Source organism: Mauremys mutica, chromosome 10 (genome assembly GCF_020497125.1).
Source record: "Mauremys mutica isolate MM-2020 ecotype Southern chromosome 10, ASM2049712v1, whole genome shotgun sequence".
Taxonomy (NCBI): Eukaryota; Metazoa; Chordata; order Testudines; family Geoemydidae; genus Mauremys; species Mauremys mutica.
Genome location: NC_059081.1, coordinates 64,050,342 through 64,075,652, shown reverse-complemented (window position 1 = coordinate 64,075,652; position 25,311 = coordinate 64,050,342). Strand labels below are relative to the sequence as shown.

At 44.1% G+C, this 25,311-nt stretch overlaps 1 protein-coding gene across 2 annotated transcripts in view; it reads right to left on the bottom strand.

Annotated features, from left to right (window-relative positions):
• The window catches only part of UNC80 (unc-80 homolog, NALCN channel complex subunit), a 190,179-nt gene that overhangs the window by 128,623 nt on the left and 36,245 nt on the right, over positions 1–25,311 (bottom strand). For both annotated transcript variants that reach the window (XM_045032267.1, XM_045032269.1), the window contains exons 10-21: positions 25,069–25,291; positions 24,123–24,263; positions 20,635–20,903; positions 17,118–17,495; positions 15,886–16,032; positions 11,229–11,376; positions 9,828–9,976; positions 7,941–8,110; positions 6,018–6,119; positions 3,132–3,340; positions 2,408–2,514; positions 798–894 (exon numbers count right to left, since the gene is read on the bottom strand). In XM_045032267.1, coding sequence (XP_044888202.1) covers positions 798–894; positions 2,408–2,514; positions 3,132–3,340; positions 6,018–6,119; positions 7,941–8,110; positions 9,828–9,976; positions 11,229–11,376; positions 15,886–16,032; positions 17,118–17,495; positions 20,635–20,903; positions 24,123–24,263; positions 25,069–25,291 — 2,140 coding nt within the window. The remainder of the gene's footprint in view (positions 1–797; positions 895–2,407; positions 2,515–3,131; positions 3,341–6,017; positions 6,120–7,940; positions 8,111–9,827; positions 9,977–11,228; positions 11,377–15,885; positions 16,033–17,117; positions 17,496–20,634; positions 20,904–24,122; positions 24,264–25,068; positions 25,292–25,311) is intronic.

Below are 25,311 nucleotides of genomic sequence, written 5' to 3'. Positions count from 1 at the left end.
GGGAGGTGGGAGGATCAAACTATGTGTTTTTTTAAAACAAAAATAATAGAATGTCAAGATCCAATGTCTCCTTGGTAACAAGTATTAGGTTTCTGAGCTGAGTTTGGATGGCTGTATGATACTTGAAAATATAATATCCTCTTAATAAAGGCACTTTTCAAACAAACATCACTGCTTTTAAAAAAATGGCATTACGATCAAATATTATTATAATTATTTCTTTTGTTGAGAAAAAGGACAGCTTCTCTTTAACGAATGGTATGCAGACATTAGACATGCAAACACAGAAGAAAAGAGATAATTAAAACAAGGTTTGTACAGGGTTTTCCATTTCATCGGTGCTGAATTTTTCTAAAAAACTGTCATATGGTCACTAATTGGAAAAAGAACTGATGGAGCATCTTTTAGACTGAATCATTGTTTTGAAGTAAATATAAATTTTTCAAGTGTGCTGATTTGATTTAATTTCACTTTATTTTTGAAAGTCCAAATGTTACATTAGCTTAATTTATTTGGACAAATTTGGTTGTTTTTTTTTATTTCCACATTCTCCACATTTGCTAGAGGTTTTTTTTTTTAATCAAAATGAAAGAAAGAAGGAAGAGAAAGAAAATGGTTACAACGAATGAAAAGTTGGAGAAGAACAGAATGGATACAAAAACCATGGAGAAAGTACGGAGTGGGGAAGGGATAAAAGAAAGAAAGAAAGAAAGAAAAAGAAAACCCTGATTTCTAACCATCTTTTTCTTCTGTGTGATGAAGCTTGGATGGGTATCTTCGGCAGATGCGCCATTTACCAAGACGCTTGAAGAAATTCTCCTCTTCATCTCGCCCATTCTCCAGGCCACTTCCTGGTCCACCTTCGGACAGCTTCACTGCACTAGTGAATTTCACCTGCACAAATGAGGAGACAAGACTCATGTTCTGATGTGTTATGATTTCTCTACCAACTTTGCCATAGCAATGCAGTACTTAAGAACAGGTAGTAGTGTGGTACATTATTATAGCAACAGAACAGGAACTGTGCCCATATGCACCAGGTGAGGGTATTAAGTATTCTGTAATTTGGCAAGGTAGCCATTCCCCTTCTTTCACAGGGGTTCATACAGATATAAGTAAGGAAAAAGCAGCATGACCAACTAGTAAAGTACATTAAGTATATTCAGAGGACCCAGATAACTCCCTGAGTGAAAAGAACGAGCAGGAGAAATGAAATGTTAATTACACTGACACTTCATTCCTGTGACACTGTTCATATGGAGGACCAAAGAAGGCACAATGACAAATCTCTAGACAGCGTATAACAAGAATGAAACATGGAGCATATTTAACCCAGTTTTCTTCACTTCCCCAGAAGGAAGTCTTGAGATGCTGCTAGATACCACTCATTACACTCTTCCTTTTCTGTTCTGTTGCTTAGACGCACATCCCCCGCCCCTCACTGCTATGATAACATCATTTTACTGCCATCCTTATTCTATTACCTCATCACTGCCTCATGACTCATTGTTTACCTCTCAGCCTCTCAAATCACATGCATCCTCACAAAACTATGTCTTTCAGCTGTTCCCTAATCTTTCCAAAGACTGACTGCTTCCAAAGCTCCTCTCCAGTGTATTTCTAGTGTGTCCCATACTACAGCACTGGGTGCTGCTCAGAAAAATACAGAAGGAGAATCATTTCTGTCCACTTATGGACCATCTCCACTCTGCTCCTCCCTCCTCTCAAGGGAAGGGAAAAAGTCACCTGCCATTTTCAACCTCTTTCCTTGAGGGAGGATCTGTCTTACACTATGCTGCAGGGACAAACCCTGCTGCCTCCCCCATGGTGTGGTTATGCTGGACTTTGGGGAGAAGCAGGATTTGGGAGGTCTGCACAGGGGTGTGCAAGTGCAGTTCCACTGGATCTCTGCATGAAAGCACGCAGGGCAGGGAGGAGCATGGGTAACAGACCCACCACTGAACGGACTCTCTGGCCTTTCACTTCTGTGAGGGCTGGAGTTGGGGAATGCTAGGACCAAAGAGACTACTCCTGACTTTTGTCTGGAACAGCTTCCAAGGAGCAGCTGTGCTACAATTCCATGGGCCAGAGGAAGGATTTCTCTTTCCCCCACCCCCATCCGCACCTTCCTGCAGACCTCCTCCAGTCAAGGTGTTATGCTGGATGCTGGGAAGTATATGCTCCCAAATATGGAAAGACAGACTCCTCCTAGCCTTTGCAGGTGAGGAGTTGCACCACTGTGGGCACTCTAGCGAAAGCTCCAGCTCCTGAGGGTTTTGTCCCTGGGTCCCATCAGCTGCAATATCCATGCTGATCATAGTATTTTCTCTGGGAGCTAGAAGTGATCTATGAAGTAGCCAGACCCTATCCCTTTATCCTCCCTACTAATCTGAAATGACACATTTACCTTGGAACTTTGCCTGATGAAAGACAGACGGTCTACAGAGCTGATATCCAGGAGGTCTTCCACCCCGTCGGCCAGCCCAGAGAGGGAAGAGCGTTTCAGCCAGTTCCCTGATGCAGATAAAGCCAGTCAGGACAATTCTGCAATTGCTCCAAGCTGAATACATCAGCAATACAGGCATATTTCTCTATAGCACTGAAACAGTCATACCATGACATGAGAAAAGGGTAAAGGATGAGGCATGTTCATGCTACATGCATCAAAGATCATAGTTGAATTAATAACATGCGAGGCTGAGTTTTAGGATTGTAAAAGTTGAAAATCAACATGGGTCAGTGAGAAAGGATAAATAATATTTATTCTTCCTTTCTTATTGAAGTCTGCTTGGAAAGCTTCTCGGAGAGAAAGGAAGGATGGTCCAATGATGAGGGCTCCAGTCTAGGACTTGGGAACCCCAGGTTAAAGTCCCTGCTCTGCAATAGACTTGCTGTGTGACCTTGGGCAAATCACTTAGTCTCTCTCTCTGTCTCACTTCTTCATTTGTAAAATGGAGAAAATAGCACTTCCCTACCTCACAAGGCGTGTTGTGAGAATAAATATATTAAAGATTGTAAGGCACTCAGACACTACGTGTCTTTGCTATACAGTATCCAACACACGCACAGAACAGATCTATTCTATCTGCACATGCAGTACATATATATAATATAAAGGGACATACATTTACCTATGGGGAGTTTGAGTTTCTTTCGGAGCGAGATCCGTCGGGAGCGGGAGCGAGAGCGCCTGTCAGTGGTCGTTCCAGAGTGAGCAGTGGTGCACTCCGACGTGTCCTGCTCTGACTGGCTGCTGGTATCACTTGCTGCACTCTGCGACTTGAACATCTTTCGCCAGAAGTCTTTGCGTCCCAGAACCGCCCCTTGCATTTGCTCATCGCTGCGAGAGAACACAACATAGGGTTAATAATACCTCACTGTGGTTTGTATGCTGCTAAGTACATTTGAACAAGTTTCCCCTCTTCTAACCTCTCTTTGTTCCTTGGCATATGTTACTCTAAGAATTTAAACTTATTCTTCTTGATGTAATTTGTTAAGCTAGACAATGTTCTCAATATTGCACAATGAAGACAAATTTTACCCTGGAGAGTTCACAGTCTAAAAAGTCATTCTGTTTTTCTGTCATTATGCTAAAGCAGCGTTTCTCACACTAGGGTCTGTGGATCTGGTACTCCAGGGAGTCCGCGAGTCATGCCCAGGGCCACTGGCCCTGCTGATCAACTCCTCTCCCTCCCTCCCAGTCCCTCCGGCATGCCGGGGAACAGCTGTTCAGCAGCGTGCAGGAGGCACTGGGAAGGAGGGGGATGAGCGGGGATGGGATGCTCTCAGCGGAGGGGCGGAAAGAGGCGGGGAAGAGGAGGGGCAGGGGTAGAGCGGGGGCGGGGCCTTGGGGGAAGGGATGGAGTAGGCGCAGGGTCTGGGGCTGAGCTGGGGGTTTGGGGGTCAGCGTAAAATTTTAAATCATAATGGGGTCTTTGGGTTGCTAAAGTTTGAGAACCGCTGTGCTAAAGAATCATCCTCTATCTGGTCAAAGTGACCACTAATGTACCGGACTAATGCTTTTCAAGGCTGCGTCCCTTACAAAGTGTTTGTATATCAAAAGAATCATTTCAATACTGTGTGTAGCTATATGAAATCACAATTCTTAGTGATCTTTTAGAATAGTGACACCATATTCTGCTGCATACCTGAGACCTCAAAGTTCTGTGGCAGGACTGTGAGCAGAATGGCTAATTCTAATTTTTCTCAGGAGATTCAAATTTTCTGTTCTCTTTACAATCGCATCATCAAAGGAAAGTTTCAGAAAGTTTCATATTCAGTTCAGCATAAAACAAGCCTTTCTGGACTTTCCTCTTTTCTGTATTCTGGATTTTAATTGGCAAATCTATCTCCACTCGAAGAGAATACAGATTTGAGAGACATAAAAAGGCTGGGCAAAAGAGCTAACTACAACATTCAGATTTCAAAGCCAACCTCTTTTTCATAAGTTTAGGGTTTAGCCTTTATCTCAACAAATCTTCTTTTGCTACAGAAACTCTGAGTAACTTCTGGGCTCCTGCACAATCCATCTTCTCCCTCTTGATCTTGCAATGAAGTCATAATGTTGCATTTGTGATTATACAATCATTTCCTTGGCAAAAGAGATTATTCTCTGCAGATTCAAGTAGATCAGGATGAGGAGGAAAGATTGAGAGAGAGAGAGAGAAATACCCCAGCTGGGGCCTACTGTCCCACCACAGGATATGAACAGCTTCCACTGAAATCAGATCTGTTAGGTCTTCAAAGAAGAACAGATACAGGGAACTACTGCTGTCTTCTCTAAAGACACCCATCTTCACTACTGATGACTAAAAAAGCCAAGGAAGTTTCCACCAAAAAAAGAAAACTGGAAAAATATGACAGATAATGCAAGAGGCAGCAGTAAATAACTAAGTTTAATTTAATTACAGAATTAATAACAACAGTCTTCGAATATGTTAAGGCTGTTATAAAGAAAACTGTGATCAATTCATCTCTATGTCCATTTAAGGTTAGAGAAGATCTGTAGCAAGGAAGATTTAGGTTAGATACAAGGAAAAACTTTCTAATTGTAAGGATAGCTAAGTAGTGACACAGCCTTCCAAGGGAGGTTGTGGCATGCCTGTCACTGGAGGTTTTTAAGAACAAGTTAGACAAACACCTGTCAGGGATGGCCTAGGTTACTTGGCAGGGGGATGGACTAGATGTCCCTTCCAGCCCTCTATTTCTATGAATATTCAGTTCATTTAGGGGGACAAAAGAATAAAATCAGTCTGACTCAAAAAAGGGAAAAACAAAGAAGAGGAAGATGCTAAAGCTGGAGGGTTTTTTTGAGAATTGTTACTTATTGTTAGACTGTAAGTTCCTTGGGCAGAGATCATCTTTCCATTCTGTATGCATACGGCACCTAACACAATGGGTCCCCAGTCTAGAACTGGGGCCTCTAGGCATTGCCCCAATACAAATACAAAAATAATAATCAGAAAGCTGGAGGTGCAGCTCTGCTGATAAGGCAAGTGCAACAACCCCAGGGTCCCGTGGGTGAGAAATGAACCAACCATTGAATGAATTAAGGGGCATGTAGTTATCCCACCAGTGTAGTTTTCACATTTCCTGTGGGAGCAACAGCGTAGAACGTTGAGAGCTACCTGGCCTCATGTTTGGAGCATGGACGCACGAACAGGGAATTGCTCTGATGATGAGAATAAATGTTCTATTTATTGCTCTGTCATTGTTAAAAATGCATTGGCAAATTTTGTTGCAATTTCATTTTGTGCTGCCCCATTTTGCGATGGCCTGTGGTGCCAGCTTTAATTTATCTTCCTCTGAAATCAAGTTTATGCCCTGTTGTCCTTTTGGTGGTACGGAAGGTGGGCATTTGTTGGACATAACCTGTAAGTTCAGCATCAGCTAAACAAATGCTCAGTACATTTCTTGTATTGCTGGCAGAGAAGAACCCTAAATGAACAGCTGATTGCTACTTCCACAGTGGGGAATTCTCTGGTACAACACATTCAAACTACTAAATATTTACTTACTGCTCTGGGGTCTGCTGAGGACGGCTGGAGATGTAACTACGACATTCATCAGGGGCAGATGATGCCTGGCCTTTATCAATAACAACACTTCCCACCTCGGATCTATGCAGACAATACAGACAGTCAAATAAAGTTAACAGATGGCATATCTTGCTTCTCATATAATCAACATTGTTCCCTGATCACTGAATCCAGCACTTCTGAAAAACAAATTTAAATGTGTGCCCCCATTACAGCAACTGGCCTGCCTATGCACATATCATCATCAAAAATGTATTGGGATGGGGAACTAAGGCCAAGATTAGAGACTTGCACAGGACTTTTTTAAAAACCCCACTCCTGCTGTTATGGCAGTGGGTTCAGCAGAACCTGCGGGATTCCAGTTCCGCTGCAGGGCTCTATGCTAGTCACACACAGGGCTCTAGCCAAGATTTTCAAAAGCTACTAGCAATGTTGGGAGCCTCATTTTGTGGGTGCTCAATCTGAGGTGCCTTAAAGAAGGCAGATTATCAGAAAGCATTGACCACATACTTTTGGCAATCTTGGCCAGTGTCGTCTGTGTGTCTCTGAGACCAAGAAAATCATGCAACAAATCTGATGCTGCCAGTTTACATGAGACTAATTCATTTAGTTCCGTTTGAAGCTCCCTTTTTGATCCATACTTATTCTTTTGTCTCACACTTAAATGCAACACATCCCAAGACAGCATATTAAATTAATAAAGCAACCTAGGTTTCTTTTGTATCATGCTCCCTACACCTGAGTATAGGCATTCAGACCAACAGCTCTCAGCACCTCAAGGTACTGATGCTAATACTAGGCCATGTCCACATGATGTTGGGGGTGGGGGTTGCAATTATCCCTTCACACTCAACCTCCATCCCTCCTCTTTCTTTCTCCTGTTTCTCTCCTCTTCCTTCCCCCTGAATTTCCGCTGCTTTGCTATCTTACTTCCTTTGTACCAGTTATTTCTGATCCACTTTTTTCATGGCTACTTCCACAGCTGCCTCACTTTATTAAATTTTAAGTGTGGCTTCTGTCACTGCCACACTCAAGTCCTGTACATCAGGAGCGGACATGTGCTAACAAGATGAAAACAAACAACCCCTTGTACTTTCCTACATCTGTGTTTGTCGTCAGATGTTTGCTGCGTGCGTGTGTTCTCCGTGTGTGCTGTCCCAGCTCTGCGCAGACAGCTGGCACAGTAGAACTCGAGCAAACCGCCCACTGACCACAAAATTCATTAAGGTGCAAAGGCACTTGGTCAGGTTTATTGCCGACAAAGCACGGTGCTAATGCCCCAACTCAATGGTTACTGGTACACTAACATTTGTATGCTCGTGACAATGGACCGTCTCAGTTAGTGTTGAGACTTTCCACTATCCCCTAGGCCAGACAAAGATATTGTCTCTGAGATACATCTTTATACACCAAAACACAACAAGTTATGTATCACTCTTGACTTATCAGGGTGCCACCCTCTGACATACTGGGTGCCACCCATTGCCTTGTAGGTTCGATCAAAACATCTCTATTCATCATGCTGTCATCCTGACCTTATCCTTAAAATGGGTCAACATGTTCCTGTTATCTTTGGGGAATTTGTTTATCAGGGTGTTCTGGTACCTCCCTTCTGGAATGTGCTTGCATGTTTTTTGCCCAGCACCTCTTAGGAATATGTGTTTTTAAAATATCAACACTATGCTTGCCAAATTCTGTGAGCAGGGCCTGCCTCTTGCTCACAACTTAACTTGGTAATATAAAGCAAAGTTCTGACCATTACTTTAGCCCAGGCCTCAAGCCTCATACCAGGCCTCTGACACAAGGCCTTATGTTTCAGGTCCTCTTACTACAGTGTTCAGCATAATAAATTATACAACAGTATATAAATCATTCAGACACAAATCTCTCCCAGACACAAACTTTTTGCTCCCCGGGGGTTTCAGATCCTGCTCGGTTGTTTCGTCTGTTTTCTTCCCCGGAATTAACTTTTCAGCACTGTCCAAAAGGGCACTCAGTGCCACCCTTCTAAAAACATTCCCATGAGCCTCCTTGATAAACTGGACCAATTGCCGGATGTCACAGTACAATCCCTGAATAACAAAGGAGAGAGAGAGAGCTGTGTTACTCAGTTTGCATACAAGCAGGGAGGGAAACATATATTCCTTTTGTATACAGCCAGGGTGATGCACTAGATCATGAAGAACTGCATATCTCAATAATTGTGTCAGCTGTTGTCTGAGCGGCTCTTTACTTACAGGTTTATGTTTTCTCATTAAGGTCAAATGTTTCTCTTTGTAAGAGGAAAGTCAATCCAGGAGCCAGCTAAGAGACTCTGTAACTATCTGTGGCAAACTCTTTTGATAATGTAATCTATGAGTTAGTGATCTGCTTGATGGTGTATATGACTAGTTTTTAAATTAACATCATTATTAAAGGTGGAGCAGGGGGCTGCGAAGAAATAATTTAACTAAGGCAAGTTTGCAGCTGACCCTCACATCAATGCATATACTGTACTGGACAAAGGCTGTTTTAAATTATGCCAGGGCTTCTGGATCAGAGGATCTGGGAGCTGTGAAGATGATTTGAAGCCTTTTTTACCCATTCATCTAACCCATAATCTTAAAAGGCATGAAAAATCCTATTGAAAAATGCAGCATCTCAGATTTTTTCTTAATTATTTGAATGGATTACATTATGACAATGGAGAGGAATGACTCATACATTCACCAGTCTAACTCCCACAATTAGCTTTTTGTTTTTCACTTCAGTACATTTGCATGCATAACTGTAGTCTCTGGGAGGAGTTGGTATGGAAAGGGCAGCCCTAGTTCTGAAGGAGAGAACCTTCCAAAGGACCCAACTTCTGTTTCAGGAGCTTTCTTGAGAGCCCTCAGTCTATTCTGAAAATCCCAGCTGTGGAACTGTGGCCAGTCCTCTACAAACATCAGATTAGTTGACGGACTAGCTGGTGCCCTGACTGAGCTCCTGATTCCACAAGATACTTACGCACATGCCCATCTTTAAGCAGGCAAGTCGTCCCACAATAGGAAAATCCCAGACGTAGCCTTGTCACATTAGCCCACCATCTTTACAGAGTGTGTAGTAGGCACTATGCAGTCTACTCACATGTTTGAAGTTAGACATGTGCTTACATACCTTCCTGAATTGGGGTCTCAACTACCTACCTCTTCACCTCTGGAAAGGCATACATCTTCTCAAGCAAAAGTATAGCCGTTGGTCCTAATTGAGCCCCTAGTAGATGTCTGCCCTCTTCCCAAAGCTAAACATTAGTTCAGTACGATTGGCAGCCTGTGCTAAGAGAGTTCCAAGAGAGAAATACAGAGGTACTGCAGGTTAGGACTGAGTTACCTTAGTAGGACTGTACTCAGGAAGCTTGCACAGCACCTACCAGAACGGGGTCACATCCAGCTCATGTAAACCGGCATATCTCCACTGAAGGCAATGGAACTACTCTGATTTACCCCAGGTGGGGATCTAGCCCATTATTCCTGGCTCCAGTTTAGTGCTACTAGTCTTTCCTTTTCATTAATGTCAAATTCACAATTAAACAAATGGAGTCCCCATTTGAAAACACAGGGGATCAAAGACCAAACAAAGTGTATGACCCTATACTGGCTGGGTCAGATTTGCCCCTGACGAACACCTGAAGGATATGTCTTTTTCTTAAACTTGTCTAGCTAGCTATGCCAATAAAGTCTCATTGAATCGAGCTCTGATTTTCAAGCCCAGCTGCTTTATGAGGGAGAGAGGAAATTCAACTTGTAAAACCTGCACCTAAATCCTCACCAGGTTTTCAGGGCTATGCAGTTCATGCGTAGTGGAAGCGCAGCGAGTGATCAGTGACTTGAACATGGCGCCGACAATAATACCTTCCACACTTTGGGCTGTAGACTTGTTGTCCACTGTGGTGAAGTTATTTCCAAATCCAGCCTTGTCTGCAAAATGCAAGCACAATAAACCACACAGCTCGTCTGAGATGTGTTAACAAATTACAGATTAAATACATAATTACTTTTTAAATGTATTAAAAGACATAAATCATCCAAAATCATATGTTCAATTTTTGTGACCCTACCTCATAAACAACACAGCAGATATAAGTGGCACAAATAAGAAGAGGGATAGAAAAATCTGCCATTTGAAGAGAGATTGAAATGATCAAAACTGTTTATCCTCTCCCTTTATCGCCTCTCTAAAACAGAGGGTTACAAAATAACAAATGGAATAGGAAAGGCAATTCAGGCATCCCTGTTTCCCCACTCAGATAACACAGAACAAGGGGGCACTCAACTAAATTGAAAAGCAATTTAAAACTGATGAAAGGAAATTCTTTTTAACCAATGAAACTGCTCCCACAAGGTACAATGGAGGCCAAGATCTCAGAATAATTCAAACAACAGATTAAACATTTATATAGATAACGAAAACATCCACAGTTCCTTAGACAGGGCAAAAACATTCACAAGAGAGGGCTTATCCCTTGAAGGGATACGCCAATGTGTAGCTGATGGGTGTTAAGAAGAAACTTGCCCTGTGGGCTGGTTATTTCACAGTTGCCCACTATGGTGTTTCTTGCACCTTTCTCTGAAGTGACTGGAATCATAGACAAGGAGATGAACTACTTGTGTGTTTTGATATGGCAATTCCTATATTCCAAATGCCCACAATTAGCTACTTATGCATGCAATGACCAATGTACATGTACCATCATCATAATAGTACATAGAACTGTTTGCCTAACTTAAAAAAAATGGACTTACGCTGTATGCACATAAATCTGAATGCTCCTATACTTGTTTACATGATCAGTTTAGCTATTTGCTGCTTCACCTTAGGCTCTGCAGAGAGATTTAATGCTCAATTATATCTCCATTCAGAATAAACATAGAATGCACAGTCCACTCCAGCTGGCATTTGGTCATGTTATTAAGCAGAAAACCTCATGCTTGAGGCATAGTTGAGAGAAAATTTTCTTTCACAAAGCCATAAACAAACAGGTAGGATGCATTAAAAGAGAGAGCACATATGCTTCTCTAATTCCAATTGTACTGGAAATAAAAGAATTTATAGGGCTACATTTTGCCTTTAGAAATTCACTGCGACTTTTTGAAAATGGCAGCCAGCATCCCCTATGGTAGTGTCATCGATGAAAATGTGACTGGGGCTTGTGATGCCAGCTGTACTTACTGTCAGTGACCGGCTCCATGCAGAATCCTAGCAAAGCGTGAAGGAAATCCACTACATTATTGAGGGAATCCCTGTTCACATAGTCCCTCATGGTCTGCCGGAACTGCATTTTATCCAGCTTGTACAGCTTTGTAAGGCAATTCTGAGCCTGTGAAGATATTACAAAAATGAGAAGTATCTGCTTGAATTTTGGTGACAGTTGCAGGGTCTTTCAGGTCCATTTCTGCCCTTGTTTCACCAGTGCTGCGTTGTTATAAGTAATCTCACCTACTAATCAAAAGGTTCAAATACCACAACAAGATATGGGCTTTCAGCTAATGCCAACCATGCAATTCAGTAATAGGAGCCATTACACCACATCATCTTTTGGAGAAGATGTTAAATCAAGGTCACTTCTGCCCTCCTCTTGCAGTCCTCCATATGGAAGTTAAAATTTCACTGCTGGTGAAATGAGTAGGAACCCAATTACCCTGGCCAACACTTACGGTATAAACGTTGATAAAACAGACTGTGGTGTAGGGATGTCAGATTTTGAGCCTATAGCCCAGATCCAACCCTGTTCATGTGTTTATCTGACTCCAGTGACCAATTCAGATGCTGCAAATGCAAACTTTTATTTACAAAAATAATTCAGTGTTGACTCTTTATTGCAAAGTTAACTATTTAGGTGTGACCCAATGCAGTGAGGTAATAAAAAGCCTGAAATATCATCTCCAAGAGATGGGTGAATTGTCTGTTTCCTCACAGGGTGGTGTTGGTTCTGAAGCCCAATGGTAATACTGTGATTTTCTAATAACTTAGATGCACAATTGTGCATGCAATTACCAGAGTGGTGCATTCAAAACAGCCTGGCCAAATAAACAAACAGCAGAAACAGCAGTCATCCCAAAAATGCACTACAAATCTCTTTCCATAAAGACCCCAGATCTGCAAGGCACTTAGGCACACGCTGAACATTAAGCATGTCCCACTGAGGCTAACGGGCCTCTTCACATGCTTAAATTCAAGCATGTTCCTAAGTGTTTTGCTGGATCAGGGCTTAAACGATGCAAAACTTAATGGTAATTTTACTAAGTAATAGCTTGGTTGCTACATACCAGGCCATTCTGGACCCTTGCTCTTTGTGCAAACCTCCCGTTACCATCACTGGGTTCTCTGCCACCCAGTGATGGCTGCACATGACACTAGCATTGTGGTCCTGTCTCTCTGGTACCAGAATTTGGCCCTCTCCAAAGAGTGAGTTTGACAGCCCTAAGGCCTGATCCAATTCCCCCTGAAACAAACTGATCAGCCCAAGGGAAAGGCTCCCATTAACTTTAATAGTCTTTGGATCAGGCCTCTAATGCTCAAGAGTATACTGTGAAGTATTGCTGACTGCATCATGGATGTTATGTTTGCCTACACAGTCATGACTAGTATCTTCCTCGCTGCTTTGGAAAGGATTTTGAGGAAGCTTGTGCAGAAAGGCACTATATGAAAATAAATTATTTTCTATTTTTTTTTTTTAGTTTCACATCCCTGACTCTGGATGTTTATATAGACAGGAAAACAGTGGTGCAAATTACAGTGAAATAGGAGAACTGGTGAATTAGGATTTAAAAAGGGGGAAAAAAAAAACCCTCAGCACACAGACATTTGGAATTGCCTGATGACTATTTTGTGCTTTCAGTTTAAAACAAAATTAATTATAATTTTTGTCTCCAGGAAAACAACTAGCTGAATCCTCTAATGTGGTGCAGCTGCTTTGCATTGCACTGTCAGCATAATCTGAATTTAAAGCTATAGAAGCCAGTCTGAGGATCACACTACTGCAAATCAGTGTAGATCTGTTTTAGGGACTCTGACGTAACTCCTCGTTCCTGCTGCTAGTATAGTTTGGACAAGGAAGCACTGCTAAGATGTCCCTATGCCATGGGGCAGCTCCAGGCACCAGCGCAGCAAGGGTGTGCCTGGGGCCAGCGGCGGCTCCAGGCACCAGCGCTCCAAACATGTGCCTGGGGCGGCAAGCCGCGGGGGCACTGCCGGTCCCTGCGAGGGCGGCAGTCAGGCAGCCTTTGGTGGCTTGCCTGCGGGAGGTCCCCGGTCCCGTGGATTCGGCGGCAATTCGGCGGCGGGTACACCGAAGCCGCAGGACCGGCAGACCTCCTGCAGGTGCATTGCCGAATCCGTGGGACCGGGCACCTCCCGCAGGCAAGCCTCCAAAGGCTACCTGACTGCCGTGCTTGGTGCGGCAAAAAAGCTAGAGCCGACCCTGCCTGGGGCAGCAAGCCGGGGGGGCGGCGGTGTGCCGGTCGCCGTGAGGGCGGCAGTCAGGCAGACTTCGGCGGCATGCCTGTGGGAGGTCCGCCGGTCCCGCAGCTTTGGCAGATCACCTGCAGACCAGCAGATCACCTGCAGAAACGCCGCCAAAGGCCACCTGACTGCCGTGCTTGCGGCGGCAAAAAACTTTGAGCCACCCTTGCCTATGCCACACCAATCCTCACTTGTGTCTTCGGCCTCTTGAGGCCATTACAGCCCAGCATAAATTAAAGCAATTTTTTAACTGTCCAAACCAGAGCAGTGAGACCAGCCTGCACAGAGCAGCTTTGGAATCAGGGGAATGCAAAGGAGAATTTTAAACACATGACCTGCTACTTAGGCGCTCTGTGTTCCATCCCTGGCTCAGCCACAGACTTTCTGTGTAAAACTGGGCATGTCAGTTAGGCCTTAATTTTTAAAATGTCTTTAGGCATTGCTTTGCTCAGTGTTGCAATGCTTAACTTATTTAGGAGCCTAAAGCTTATTTTCCAAAGGGATTTAGGTTCTTAAGTGCCTAAATTGCTTTTGAAAATGAGACTTAGGCGTTGCAACCTTGAGCGCAGCAATACCTAAATACCTTTAAAAATCTGGACCTTAGTCTTTGTGTGTCTGTTAAATAGGGGCAATACTTCCCTGACTCATGGGAGTCGCGAGGACTAGGAAGCGCACAGCTTCTATGGTGATGAGGTCAGATAGGTACTTAGATAGGAAGGTCTGATTCAACACGCTGACAAAAGCCAGGATAAGAATCAGCAACCAGTACCTTCAGGAGTCCTATCTTTTAAAGTTCTAGCCCTTATTCTCGGGATTTACAGCATGGATCAGTCTCTCAGAACTGGTAAAAATGCTTAGTAAATGGCAAGGAAACATTCATCAGAACTAAAAGCATGCAAACAAACTACAAAGTAAACTGAAGGAAACAGAAATACATCTGCATTTTATAATGTAATCAAACACTTTGAGAAGTTTAACTGATCCTGATCTTGACTAGAGCTGGGCAATTTTTTTTTTCTTTGCAGCAAATATAAAATGTACTGGAAAATGCATTTTGGGGGGTTCTGAAACTATTCACAAATTTGGCAAACTGTTTCAGCTGACAAAATTATTTTGGAAATGTTGAAACAATTTTGAAAATGTCATTTTGATTTGATATTTGAAATGTTTCATTCAACCCAAATAAAAATTTTCAGCTTTTCATTTTGGCAAGAAAAAAAAAATCAATTTTGGTTCGAAACAAACAGATTTTTTTTCCACGTTTTTCGGTTTGGCCACCAATCCAAAAAATCAATTATTCGCTCAGCTCTAGCCTTGAGCTCATATCACTCAGAGGTTCAGGATCTACAGCTAAACGCTTTGAATTCAAGGCTCAGTATCAAAATACAACATGCTGCATGCACGTCTACTGTCATTTTTTTAACTAACTGAGACAGTAAGAGGGGGGAGGGGGAGATCATATAAAATCCGCCACTCTAGGCGTTATTTTTAGCCAGGTCTCAATCCCACCTCCACCTCCATTTTCGCAGGCACAGTCTACACTCGCTAACGAAGCCAATGGGAATGCTCATTGTAGCATGCATGATGGTCAGTAAAAAGTGTTTGCGAGACTGGGCCTTTAAAATGCACCTGTTTGGCAGGACACTGGGCACTGTGTTCCCATTGAAATCCCCTATACCTGGATTTTAATTCTCTGGGATGCAATCACAGCAATAACTGAGCAATTCTGGGCTCTTTATGCTTCTTGCATGGTATCAAAGGGCCAGAAAACTAGGTAAAGCTACCTCATGATGGAGGAGGGGGGTCTTTTGCTGCCCTCCTGCACAGACTGCAGCATGGGAGCATGTTTGGAGCACAGTGCACCCTGGCTATTCAGGGTTGCTGGAGCAGCCCATAAGCAGACATTCAAGACCACTAGACGGTAACGCAGGGCTTGTCTACACTTACAGATTTTTGTATCCATGGAACCAAACTGATATAGTCACCACTATAAACCTCCCCAGTGTAGCCATGCTGCACCAGTGTACAAAAGTGACTCGTGCTAGTGCAGTATGTCCACGCTAGGGCTTTGCAAATCTGCATGGCAGAGAAGCCCCTGGGGCTGTTCTAAATTGTCTTGTTGGGCCCGAGACACGCCCCTAGCAGGGCCAAGAATTTGAAAGGGACAAAGATGGCTTAAGCGGCCATTGTCTCCCCTTGGCTCAGCTGCAGCGCTCAGTAGGTGCAGCTGAGATGGGGGCCAGCATTTAATGACGAATATAAAGGAAGTTGTGTGGAGGGGGAGAGTGGGGGCTTCTCAACATCAGCAGACTCATTTCAGAAAGAAGGGGTTGGGGAGAACTGGAATCTGCTTTAGTTCTCTTACATTCTCCTGGAATACCTGGTGTCTCAGACGATCTCCAGAGAGCCCTCGGTGTCCTTCTCCGCAGCCATAAGCACAGCCCAGGGATTTCACTATTTTGATCAGCATCGTCAGTGCCAGCCTGTGGGTGCTTATGGGAGTGCTTTCATCCTAAGAGCCGCAGAGGGGAAACGACACCACGTGACACTGAGGTCAGGTAACTGGAATACCTTTAACATTTGTTCAGAACATACCGCTGCACCTTCTTGCTTGCAAACAGTCCAATATTAGTCTGAAGAGCTAAGTAACTCTTGAAAGTCCTACTGACTTATCTATTCAAGCTCAGGGCCTAATCCTTCAAAAACTTGCTATCAGGTGCAGTTCTGACTACAATGAGCACTGATGTCAATTCAGGTACTCCTAATATTCAGCTATCTGCCAGACAGTAAGGGTCAGATTGTGCTACCTGGACTGATAGTGAGTACTACTTTACTTAAAGTAGTCCCACTGAAATCCATGGGACTACTCATAAAGGACTACCGACACGAGTAAGTGGGGCAGGACCAAGTCCTAAGGAACTCAGGGATCAGAACCCTTTGCATCAAGTCAAGTAACAAAATGAAGTCTGTGTTGTCATCTAGTGGATAAGGCCTGGGATGTGGAGTCATGAGATCTGGGTTCTATTCCTAGCTCTGCCATGGATCTGCTGTGTGACTCTGTCTTGTCTCATTAGATTCTAGTCTCCTCAGGGTACTGTCCGTCTCTTGATGCTTGTTTGCACAGTGCCTCGAATGTGGGAGCATCTATGTGCTACCGTAAAATAAATAATAAAAAGTAGAAAATTTCAGCAATAATTTTTCCTGTTTTAAAACAGCAGTTGTGCAGTATGTAAAATAGCACCTATTCAGGGCAACAGGAATACTTGTTTTATATAAAAAATGCAGCCACGCTAGGCCAATTAGGGCTGCTTAGCAGAGTTGCTTTGCTTGAGTAGGCACAGCAAAGGGTGCTGAATTCTCCATGGTGATGCATGCACTGGGTTTGAAGTGGGTACTACAGTGACACAAATGAATATGTCTGAGTGGTGCTTAAAGAAAAGAAAACCTAGCAGTTTCCCAAAAACAGAGAGGGAAAAAGAAATGATAATTACTCACCCACATATACATACAAATACACACACACGCACACACACACAGACTTGACATAACTTATGTCACATGCATGTGTTCTCTATATTACATGGTACCCAAACATACCTTTTCTTGATTTTTATCATTCTTTTCATAAGGTCCTCCACCTCCTCCTCCGCCACCTCCATCAGCTCCGCCACCTCCTCCTCCACCACTTCCTCCCCCTCCACCTTCTTCGCCTCCCCCATCTCCAGTTCCACTGACTGGGGGGCCCCCGAATCCACAGGCCGGGCCGCCCGAAGCAGCCCCCTTGAGCTGGAAGGATCCCTCACTCGGCCTCTTTTCTGCTGATTCATTTTCCTTGTTCTCGCTCTTCCTTCTGACTTTCTCCACGCATGGCACCACACCAAGCTGCAGCAGGCACTCGACGATGTTCAACGCCACATCACAGATCCGGGAGCTGATGTCATGGTTCAGGACCAAGTAAACGGCCTTCAGAACCACCTAGAGAAAGAGGAAACAACGTGTTTTGGTCACACTTGTTTTCTGTATTATCATCATTTCATATTTGTATTACCATGGCGCATAGGAGCCTTAGTCATGGACAGCTTAGAACCTAAATGTAAGTCAAGAGACAAGAGGTGGATACTGACACACAGTGGGGGAGCACAAGGAAACAATGAGACAATATTGGTCATATGGTAGGCAGTGGTTTCAGCACACCAACGGCCTAACCGTCATCAAGTTTTTGGTAGGCATCCCAGCAAAAGGGAGTTTTGAAGGAGGATAATGCATTTGTTTTGCGGGTGTTTATGAAGAGTTCCTCCCAGATGTAATAGGCAGCATGGGAAAAAGCAGGAATTTAACAAGTGGTTGATGGAGGATGGTGTTACAGGCCAACTGGAGGCTGAAGTCAACAAACACCTCGCTGGTGAATGAGAAAGGATAGAGAGGGTAGGAATAGGCTATGAAGGGCCTTGAAAGTGAAGACAAGCAGCTTTATGTTCAATGTGATAGAGGAGGAGGAGCCAGTGGAGGGATGCAAAGAGAGGGGAGACATGGTCAAAGCAATGGGCTAGGAAAACGATATTTGCAGCAGGATTCTGAATGGATATAGAATCATAGAATCTCAGGGTTGGAAGGGACCTCAGGAGGTCATCTAGTCCAACCCCCTGCTCAAAGCAGGACCTATCTCCAACTAAATCATCCCAGCCAGGGCTTTGTCAAGCCTGACCTTAAAAACCTCTAAGGAAGGAGATTCCACCACCTCCCTAGGTAACCCATTCCAGTGCTTCACCACCCTACTAATGAAAAAGTTTTTCCTAATGTCCAACCTAAACCTCCCCCTCTGCAACTTGAGACCATTACTCCTTGTTCTGTCATCTTCTACCACTGAGAACAGTCTAGATCCATCCTCTTTGGAACCCCCTTTCAGGTAGTTGAAAGCAGCTATCAAATCCCCCCTCATTCTTCTCTTCTGCAGACTAAACAATCCCAGTTCCCTCAGCCTCTCCTCGTAAGTCATGTGCTCCAGCCCCCTAATCATTTTTGTGGCCCTCCGCTGGACTCTCTCCAATTTATCCACATCCTTCTTGTAGTGTGGGGCCCAAAACTGGACACAGTACTCCAAATGAGGCCTCACCAATGTCGAATAGAGGGGAATGATCACATCCCTCGATCTGCTGGAAATGCCCCTACTTATACAACCCAAAATGCCATTAGCCTTCTTGGCAACAAGGGCACACTGTTGACTCATATTCAGCTTTTCGTCCACTGTAACCCCTAGGTCCCTTTCTGCAGAACTGCTGCCCAGCCATTCGGTCCCTAGTCTATAGCAGTGCATGAGATTCTTCCATCCTAAATGCAGGACTCTGCACTTGTCCTTGTTGAACCTCATCATATTTCTTTTGGCCCAATCCTCTAATTTGTCTAGGTCCCTCTGTATCCTATCCCTACCCTCCAGCGTATCAACCACTCCTCCCAGTTTAGTGTCATCTGCAAACTTGAGCAGGGCAAGATTGCATTTACCAAGGGCTGAGAGATGGACATTGCAGTCACTGAGATGCTGGACTCTGACAGCCTGGACAAGAATTTCAGCTGTGTGGATGGAAAGTAAAGGCCATATCACAGAGATGTCATTCAGAAAGAATCCACAAGGTTTAGATATGCCTGGATGTGAAGATCCTTAGAGAGATCTGAGTCAAAGATGACACCCAGGTTATGGGCATGAGCAACAGGCAGGATGTTGGGGTTGTTCACAGTGGTTGAGAAGGCAGAGGGGGAAGTTCTTGTGGGGGTGGAAAGATTAAGAGCTCAGTTTTAGCCATGTTGAGCTTGAGCTAATGCCTAGACGTCCACAAGGCCACATCTGTGAGACAGGCTGAAATTTTAGTTTGGGCAGAAGGAGAGAAGGTCTGGAGTGGAAAGGTAGATCTGTGAGTCATCAGCACAGAGAAGGCAGTTGAATTTGTGTTTGCGAATGCGATTGCCCAGAGGCAAAGTATGGAGGTAGAAGAGAAGGGGACCCAGGACAGAGCCCTGTGGAACCTCCCCAGAAAGCTGGTGGGGAGGATGAGGAGGATCCTCCTAAGGACATGCTGAAGGAGTGATTAGAGAGGAGGGAATGAAAACCAGGAGAGGTCAGTCACAGTGGCCAAAGGAGGACAACATTCCAAGAAGCAGTGAATATTTTTAATGCAAGGGTTTCATTTTGAATGTCTTTTTCTCCCTTGGCTAATGTGAGAGTTTGGATTCACTAACTCAATCTACAGAAGGAAGAAGGTAATGATCTGCCAGAGCCAGGATGGTGGTGGGCTTTACTGAAATTTTGACATGGATGAATCTCTCTCCTTTCAAGGGAGTCTACGTCCCTCATGAAGATCTTATCTGCTGTCCAATGGCAGAAACCTCTATGTTAGCACTAGGAAATGACTCATGGTCTACTGGGTAGGGCACAGGAATGCAGGTCAGGAGACTTGGGTTCTAATCCTGTTCTGCCACTGACTTACTGTGTAAACCTGGGCAAGTCACTTCCCCTCCCAACTGACAGGAACCATCTCTTACTATCTGTTTGTATCACTGAGTATGTTAGGATCTGCAAGGCAGATGCCTATGTGCTTGACTACTTCTGTTAATTTTAATTCTTACTAAATTCTGCTAAATGTGAAGGATTCATTTCAGCAAGTACACTGAAATGATCTCTCTTTTCATTAGAGCCAACTGCAAGGATCTGTAAGGCAGATGCAGTGAGAGGAGAGATGGTTACTTGAGGAATTCTCTGCTTCCGAACAATTGACAAGCCTTTTAGCATGCCAGAGGAAGGATCATAAATGAGAAGAAAGAGAAAGAAACATTCTCTGTTATAATTTTTTTGCTTTCCTAGTTTTCAGTCAGAACTTTATGGGTGTATTCTCCCTTGGTGCACATGTATTACTCTCATTAAGAAGAATAGAAGTTGCATTACCTGAAAGACTACACCCTTCAATATTTTTCAAATGTACCCTACTGGTCTTGAATGACCTTTCTGCAGTGCTGGAATGGATAAGTATATAAAGAGACCATGGAAAAAAACTCAGGTTAGCTCAATGGCACAGCTGCATTGACAGAAGACAGCTGAAGCTTTTCTTGTTCCTTTGCCAATTACCGAAAGATCCAGCATGCCGTTCTTGTGGACGAAGTTGTTGGTGCCATCAATGTGATCCGTGTCCTCCAGGCAGCTGTAATTGATGCAGGAGTCAGTCAAGCTCCGTGGGAGATTGGCACAGGCCAGCGGCTCATGGGGCATCTCTGGAATGGGCACCTGGTTGCACAGCTTCCGCATGTGCTCGCTGAAGAAGTCCGCGTAGCCCACGTTGAATGAGGCCAGGGTGGTGTTGAAGGTGGCCACAGTGATGGTAGAAATCTGGGATCGCACTGTAAGACAGAAAACAAGTATCTTGGCCTTTCCCGTTTTAATGACAAAATTACCCATTCAGGCTGTGCTGATTACTGTAATTAGTGCCACCGGCAATAGTGTAATTTGTTTTTTTATTTCTAAATATGTCAGCACATAAGTATCTTAGGGATCAATTAGAAACGTAAGCATCACAGCTCTCCAACTTTTAGTAAGCCTTTCAGATATGGAGCTGACCTAGTGCATGGCAAAATGCTCCCAGAACGAATGCAGCTCAGACATGAGGAATCTGCAGAGCAGCCTGGAGAGGAGAGCTTTGACTGAGATGTGTAAGCACCAGAGATGAGGGAGACATGCCTACGCTGGATTTGAACTGACACAAATCCAGCCTTTCTGAGGCTATTCAGAATTGTTCAGAGAGTGACTTCGGAAAATGAATCCCAAATGCTCACTTCATGCTACCCAAATACATCTTCCTCTACGAGCTGTGTGGCCTGGTAGCTCATTCACCGATAGATAGTGCCCTGTTCAGCATGGGGGTGTAAGGTAAAAGACGGTGCTCCTGTGCAGGGAGCAGCAGGCAGGCGCAACACCACAAGCACTAAGAAGCATAAGAGCCTCTCAAAGGAGACAGGGGGAGCGAGGCTCTGTCCTCTCAACCCACCCCCGCAGTAGCCAGCAGAGCTGATCCAATAACTGCATACTCCATCTTTCCAAAGGGTGCACCAGCAGCTGTGCTCCCAGCCTGGTCCTGGAGGCACTTCAATCTGCTCCCCAAGAAGGGCTGTGGCTCCAAGCTACTAGCTAGCCTGCCATGTTTAAAACTAATACCAAACCATTTTGTGCCAGGCCTCCAGTTGAAATCTGGGGGCTCAAATGAACTAAACGAAGAAAAGAATTCCACTGAGTCTGAGATCTGCACTGGGTCTGCCCCGGAGGCTCAGTGGCATATCAAGCCATTAGGAGGCTCAGCATATGGTGCCTTCAGGATGGTGGTGACAACCTGCTCTACACCTCCATCTTTATGGACCCAGCTGAGCAATGTATTCAGCATCTGAATGAGACTGGATGCAGGGAGACCCAGAGACGTTATGACTGTGGGCAAAACAGGTGGAAGCAGTGGCAGAAATTAGATCAGGTGCCTAGATGGAAGGTGCACAGCTGCTTTTTGCTACTCAGGTTCTTCTCTTAGGGGCTACGTCCAGAATCCCATGTTGCAGCAGTGGTCAGGATGTTATCTAGTGAGAAGTGTTGTGTCGCAAACCCTCCCTGAGCCCTGTCTGGAGCAGAATGACTCAAGCACTCAGTTCTATGGCTAAAAACGGCATTGTTTCCCTTTATTCCTTTAAAACGTGCTTTTAGCGTAGGGCTGGGTGAAGGACATTTTCACAAAAACTATAATCTTCTCTTTTTTTCTTTTGCACATCAAGATTTTGAATGAAAAATTGCATTGCAATTTCAAATTTTAAACTTTTTGGCCAGCTCTGTTTCTCTCCTTGCTAAAATCTTCAAAGCTCACGAGTACCTTGGACTGTGGCTGCACAAAAATAAAAATATTAGCTAATCAAGTCAGAACAAATAAAACACAGAGCTTCAATAACTGGACAAATTCCTACTCAGAGGTGGCCAATGCACCACCAATATTAGTGAGAGTGGATTGCCACTGAGTTAATTATCTGCATGGGAATAGAGCCCCTTTCCTTTCCAGGATTAATGGATTTTGTATTTTATGTTTTATAGGAAGAACATGTTCAAATGACAATGGAAGAGGAAGGATGACCCAGTAGTTAGGGCATTAGCCTAGAACTTGGGCAACCTGGATTCATTTTTCTGTGCTGCTACTGACTTCCTTTGTGAGCTTGGACAAGTCACATAGCCTCTCTTTGCTCAACTCTCCACCAATAAAGATAACAGCACTTCCTGCCTCACAGATGTGTTCTGTGGATAAAAATGGAGAGGTGCTCAGATACTGCAGTGATGGGGGCCATCTGAGTACAGCAGAACCTCAGAGTTACGAACACCTCAGGAATGGAGGTTGTTCATAACTCAGAACAAAACATTATGGTTGTTCTTTCAAAGGTTTACAACTGAACATTGACTTAATACAGCTTTGAAACTTTACTATGCAGAAGAAAATACTGCTCTCCCTTTATTATTTTTAGTTGTTGACGTTTAACACAGTACTGTACTGTATTTGCTTTTTTTGTTTTTGTCTCTGCTGCTGCCCGTTTGCGTATTTCCAGTTCCAAATTAGGTGTTTGGGTGACTGGTCAGTTCATAACTCTGGGGTTCATAACTCTGGGGTTCTACTGTACCAATGACCGATGGAAGGCTTAAATTTTTTCTGCATGTGGCTAAAAGGGAGGCAGCAGCTGTCTATGCTTGATTCCTGCCCTTCCCACCCTAAGGCAGGAAAACTTCTCATTAGTAAGAGTGCCAGCCTGTTAAGACTGAGGTGTCTTGTATAATTTTAGCAGCCCTACTATAGGGAAATGCTCTTGTTCTATTGGTAGCCAATTCTGTTATTGTAAGAGGAGGGGGTCTTAGCTCTGATGGGGTGGCCATATGCTGATAGGAACAATTACAATCTTCCTATCTTTATGTCTCTTGCCATTTTAAATGGATACAGCACTTTTATCAACTTCCCAGAACTGTCAACCCCAAGTGCTCAAAAATCATCAGTCAAGTGCAAAAACAATCATGAGATTATTGTTAAAAAACCTTGATGATTTTTTAAGCCAAATTCTGGGTTCTTTTTCCTTGCCTTCTATTTCTTGGGCCTTTAGGGTTTCACTTGCTTCATTTTTTTCGAGCTTTTCCCTGAAATCATGTGGGTTAGAAATGAACTTTTTAAAAATAAGGCAAAAGCTGAGATTCTCATGCAATCTTTTGATTCCAGCAGCTGGGTCTTTCAGAAAACCACCAAATATTGTGAGACACAAAATTAAATCACAAGAGTTAGCAAGACTGACTTCCTGCCCTAAACTTCTGTGCAGTGTTCCTGTACACTGTTAAAAAGGTGCTATGTCCCACCTTAGAAGTGGGGGCATGTCCTTTGTAAGAGATTATAATAATAATCCTAAATAGGACAAAAAGAAGAAATAATGAGATATATAGAAAAAACAGAAATGGAAAGAGGGGATTAAGCAGATATTAATAAATTTAAAAAATAAAACTATCTCAGCCTCCTGACAGTCACACTCCAATGCGGTATTTGCTCATCCCTATATCTGACACACCTTCTTTGACCGTATTCTCTGCGTGGCTGTTTGAGTGGTCAGGCAAGTCAGTGACCAGGGTGTGATGAGAGTGAGAATGTCTAGCACTCAGGCTCTCCATCTCCGTAGCGGTGTCAGAGCTCCCCCGTCTGGTGAACTTCCCTAGGATGAACACAAAACAGTTAGTTTGCAAGTCTAAGGAACGCGTGAAGGCTAGAAGTTGAGGTGTGGGAATGGGGATCATTGAGATTAGCAGAAGTCCAGATCTCACTTGAGCCAAAGTAGAAAATCCTTATTTAGGCTTTGTCTACACTAGCACTTTAATCGGTCAAGGATGTGAACACTGCCTCCCCCGCACACCACCACCCCCGACCGACATAAGTTTGCCTGGCAAAAATACTGGTGTGGACAGCGCGATGTCAGCAGGAGACGCTCTTCTGCTGATAAAGCTCATGCGCTCGTTGGAGGTGGTTTAATTATGCTGATGATGGGAGAGCTCTCTCCTGTGGTGGTACAGCTGTGCCGCTGTAAGGTCTATAGCGTAGACATAGCCTGAGCGTACATCTAATTACTCAAGCAAAACTCCCACTAATGCCAGGAGTAAGGCAGGGGAGAAGAGGGTCAGTCTCCTGGGACTGACTGGAAATATGTTTTGCCCAAGTCCTATTTAATTATTAGAAACAATCTGACCTAAACATACTCATGCAAGGTCAGCAGTCAGTACAACAATGAGCTTCACCTTAGAAGCTGGCAGAAAGACTATGCCATTTCTACAACAGGTGTGGCAATCCGCACATCAGGGCAAAGGACATAACCAGCCACCAAGAGGGAGGACTGTTTTCCAGTGCCAGAGAGTGATGGAGAAATAAAAAGCCTCCGTTTCCACTCTGCTATTCTTGGAACATTCTGGGGCAGAACAATTAATGAGAATACAGGGTTGCAATATTAATCCTTTCCCATCAGTCACCTAGTATGGCAGTTTGCCATCCTCCTCTCTCAATGCTGCGCCGGTCCTCTCCAATCCCAGAAAAGCTGCCAAAGGAGAATGTGCTGCGAGTGGGTGACACATCCAAATGATCCTCGTGGAGCAGAAAGGGCACTCCCATCCTTCGCTGCCGTTTTTTCCCAGTGTGGTGGAAAGGAATAGAACCCTTGCGCTCACGCTCTCGATCCTCTTTGCGACTCTTAAACTGCAGAAGGAAGAGGAGGG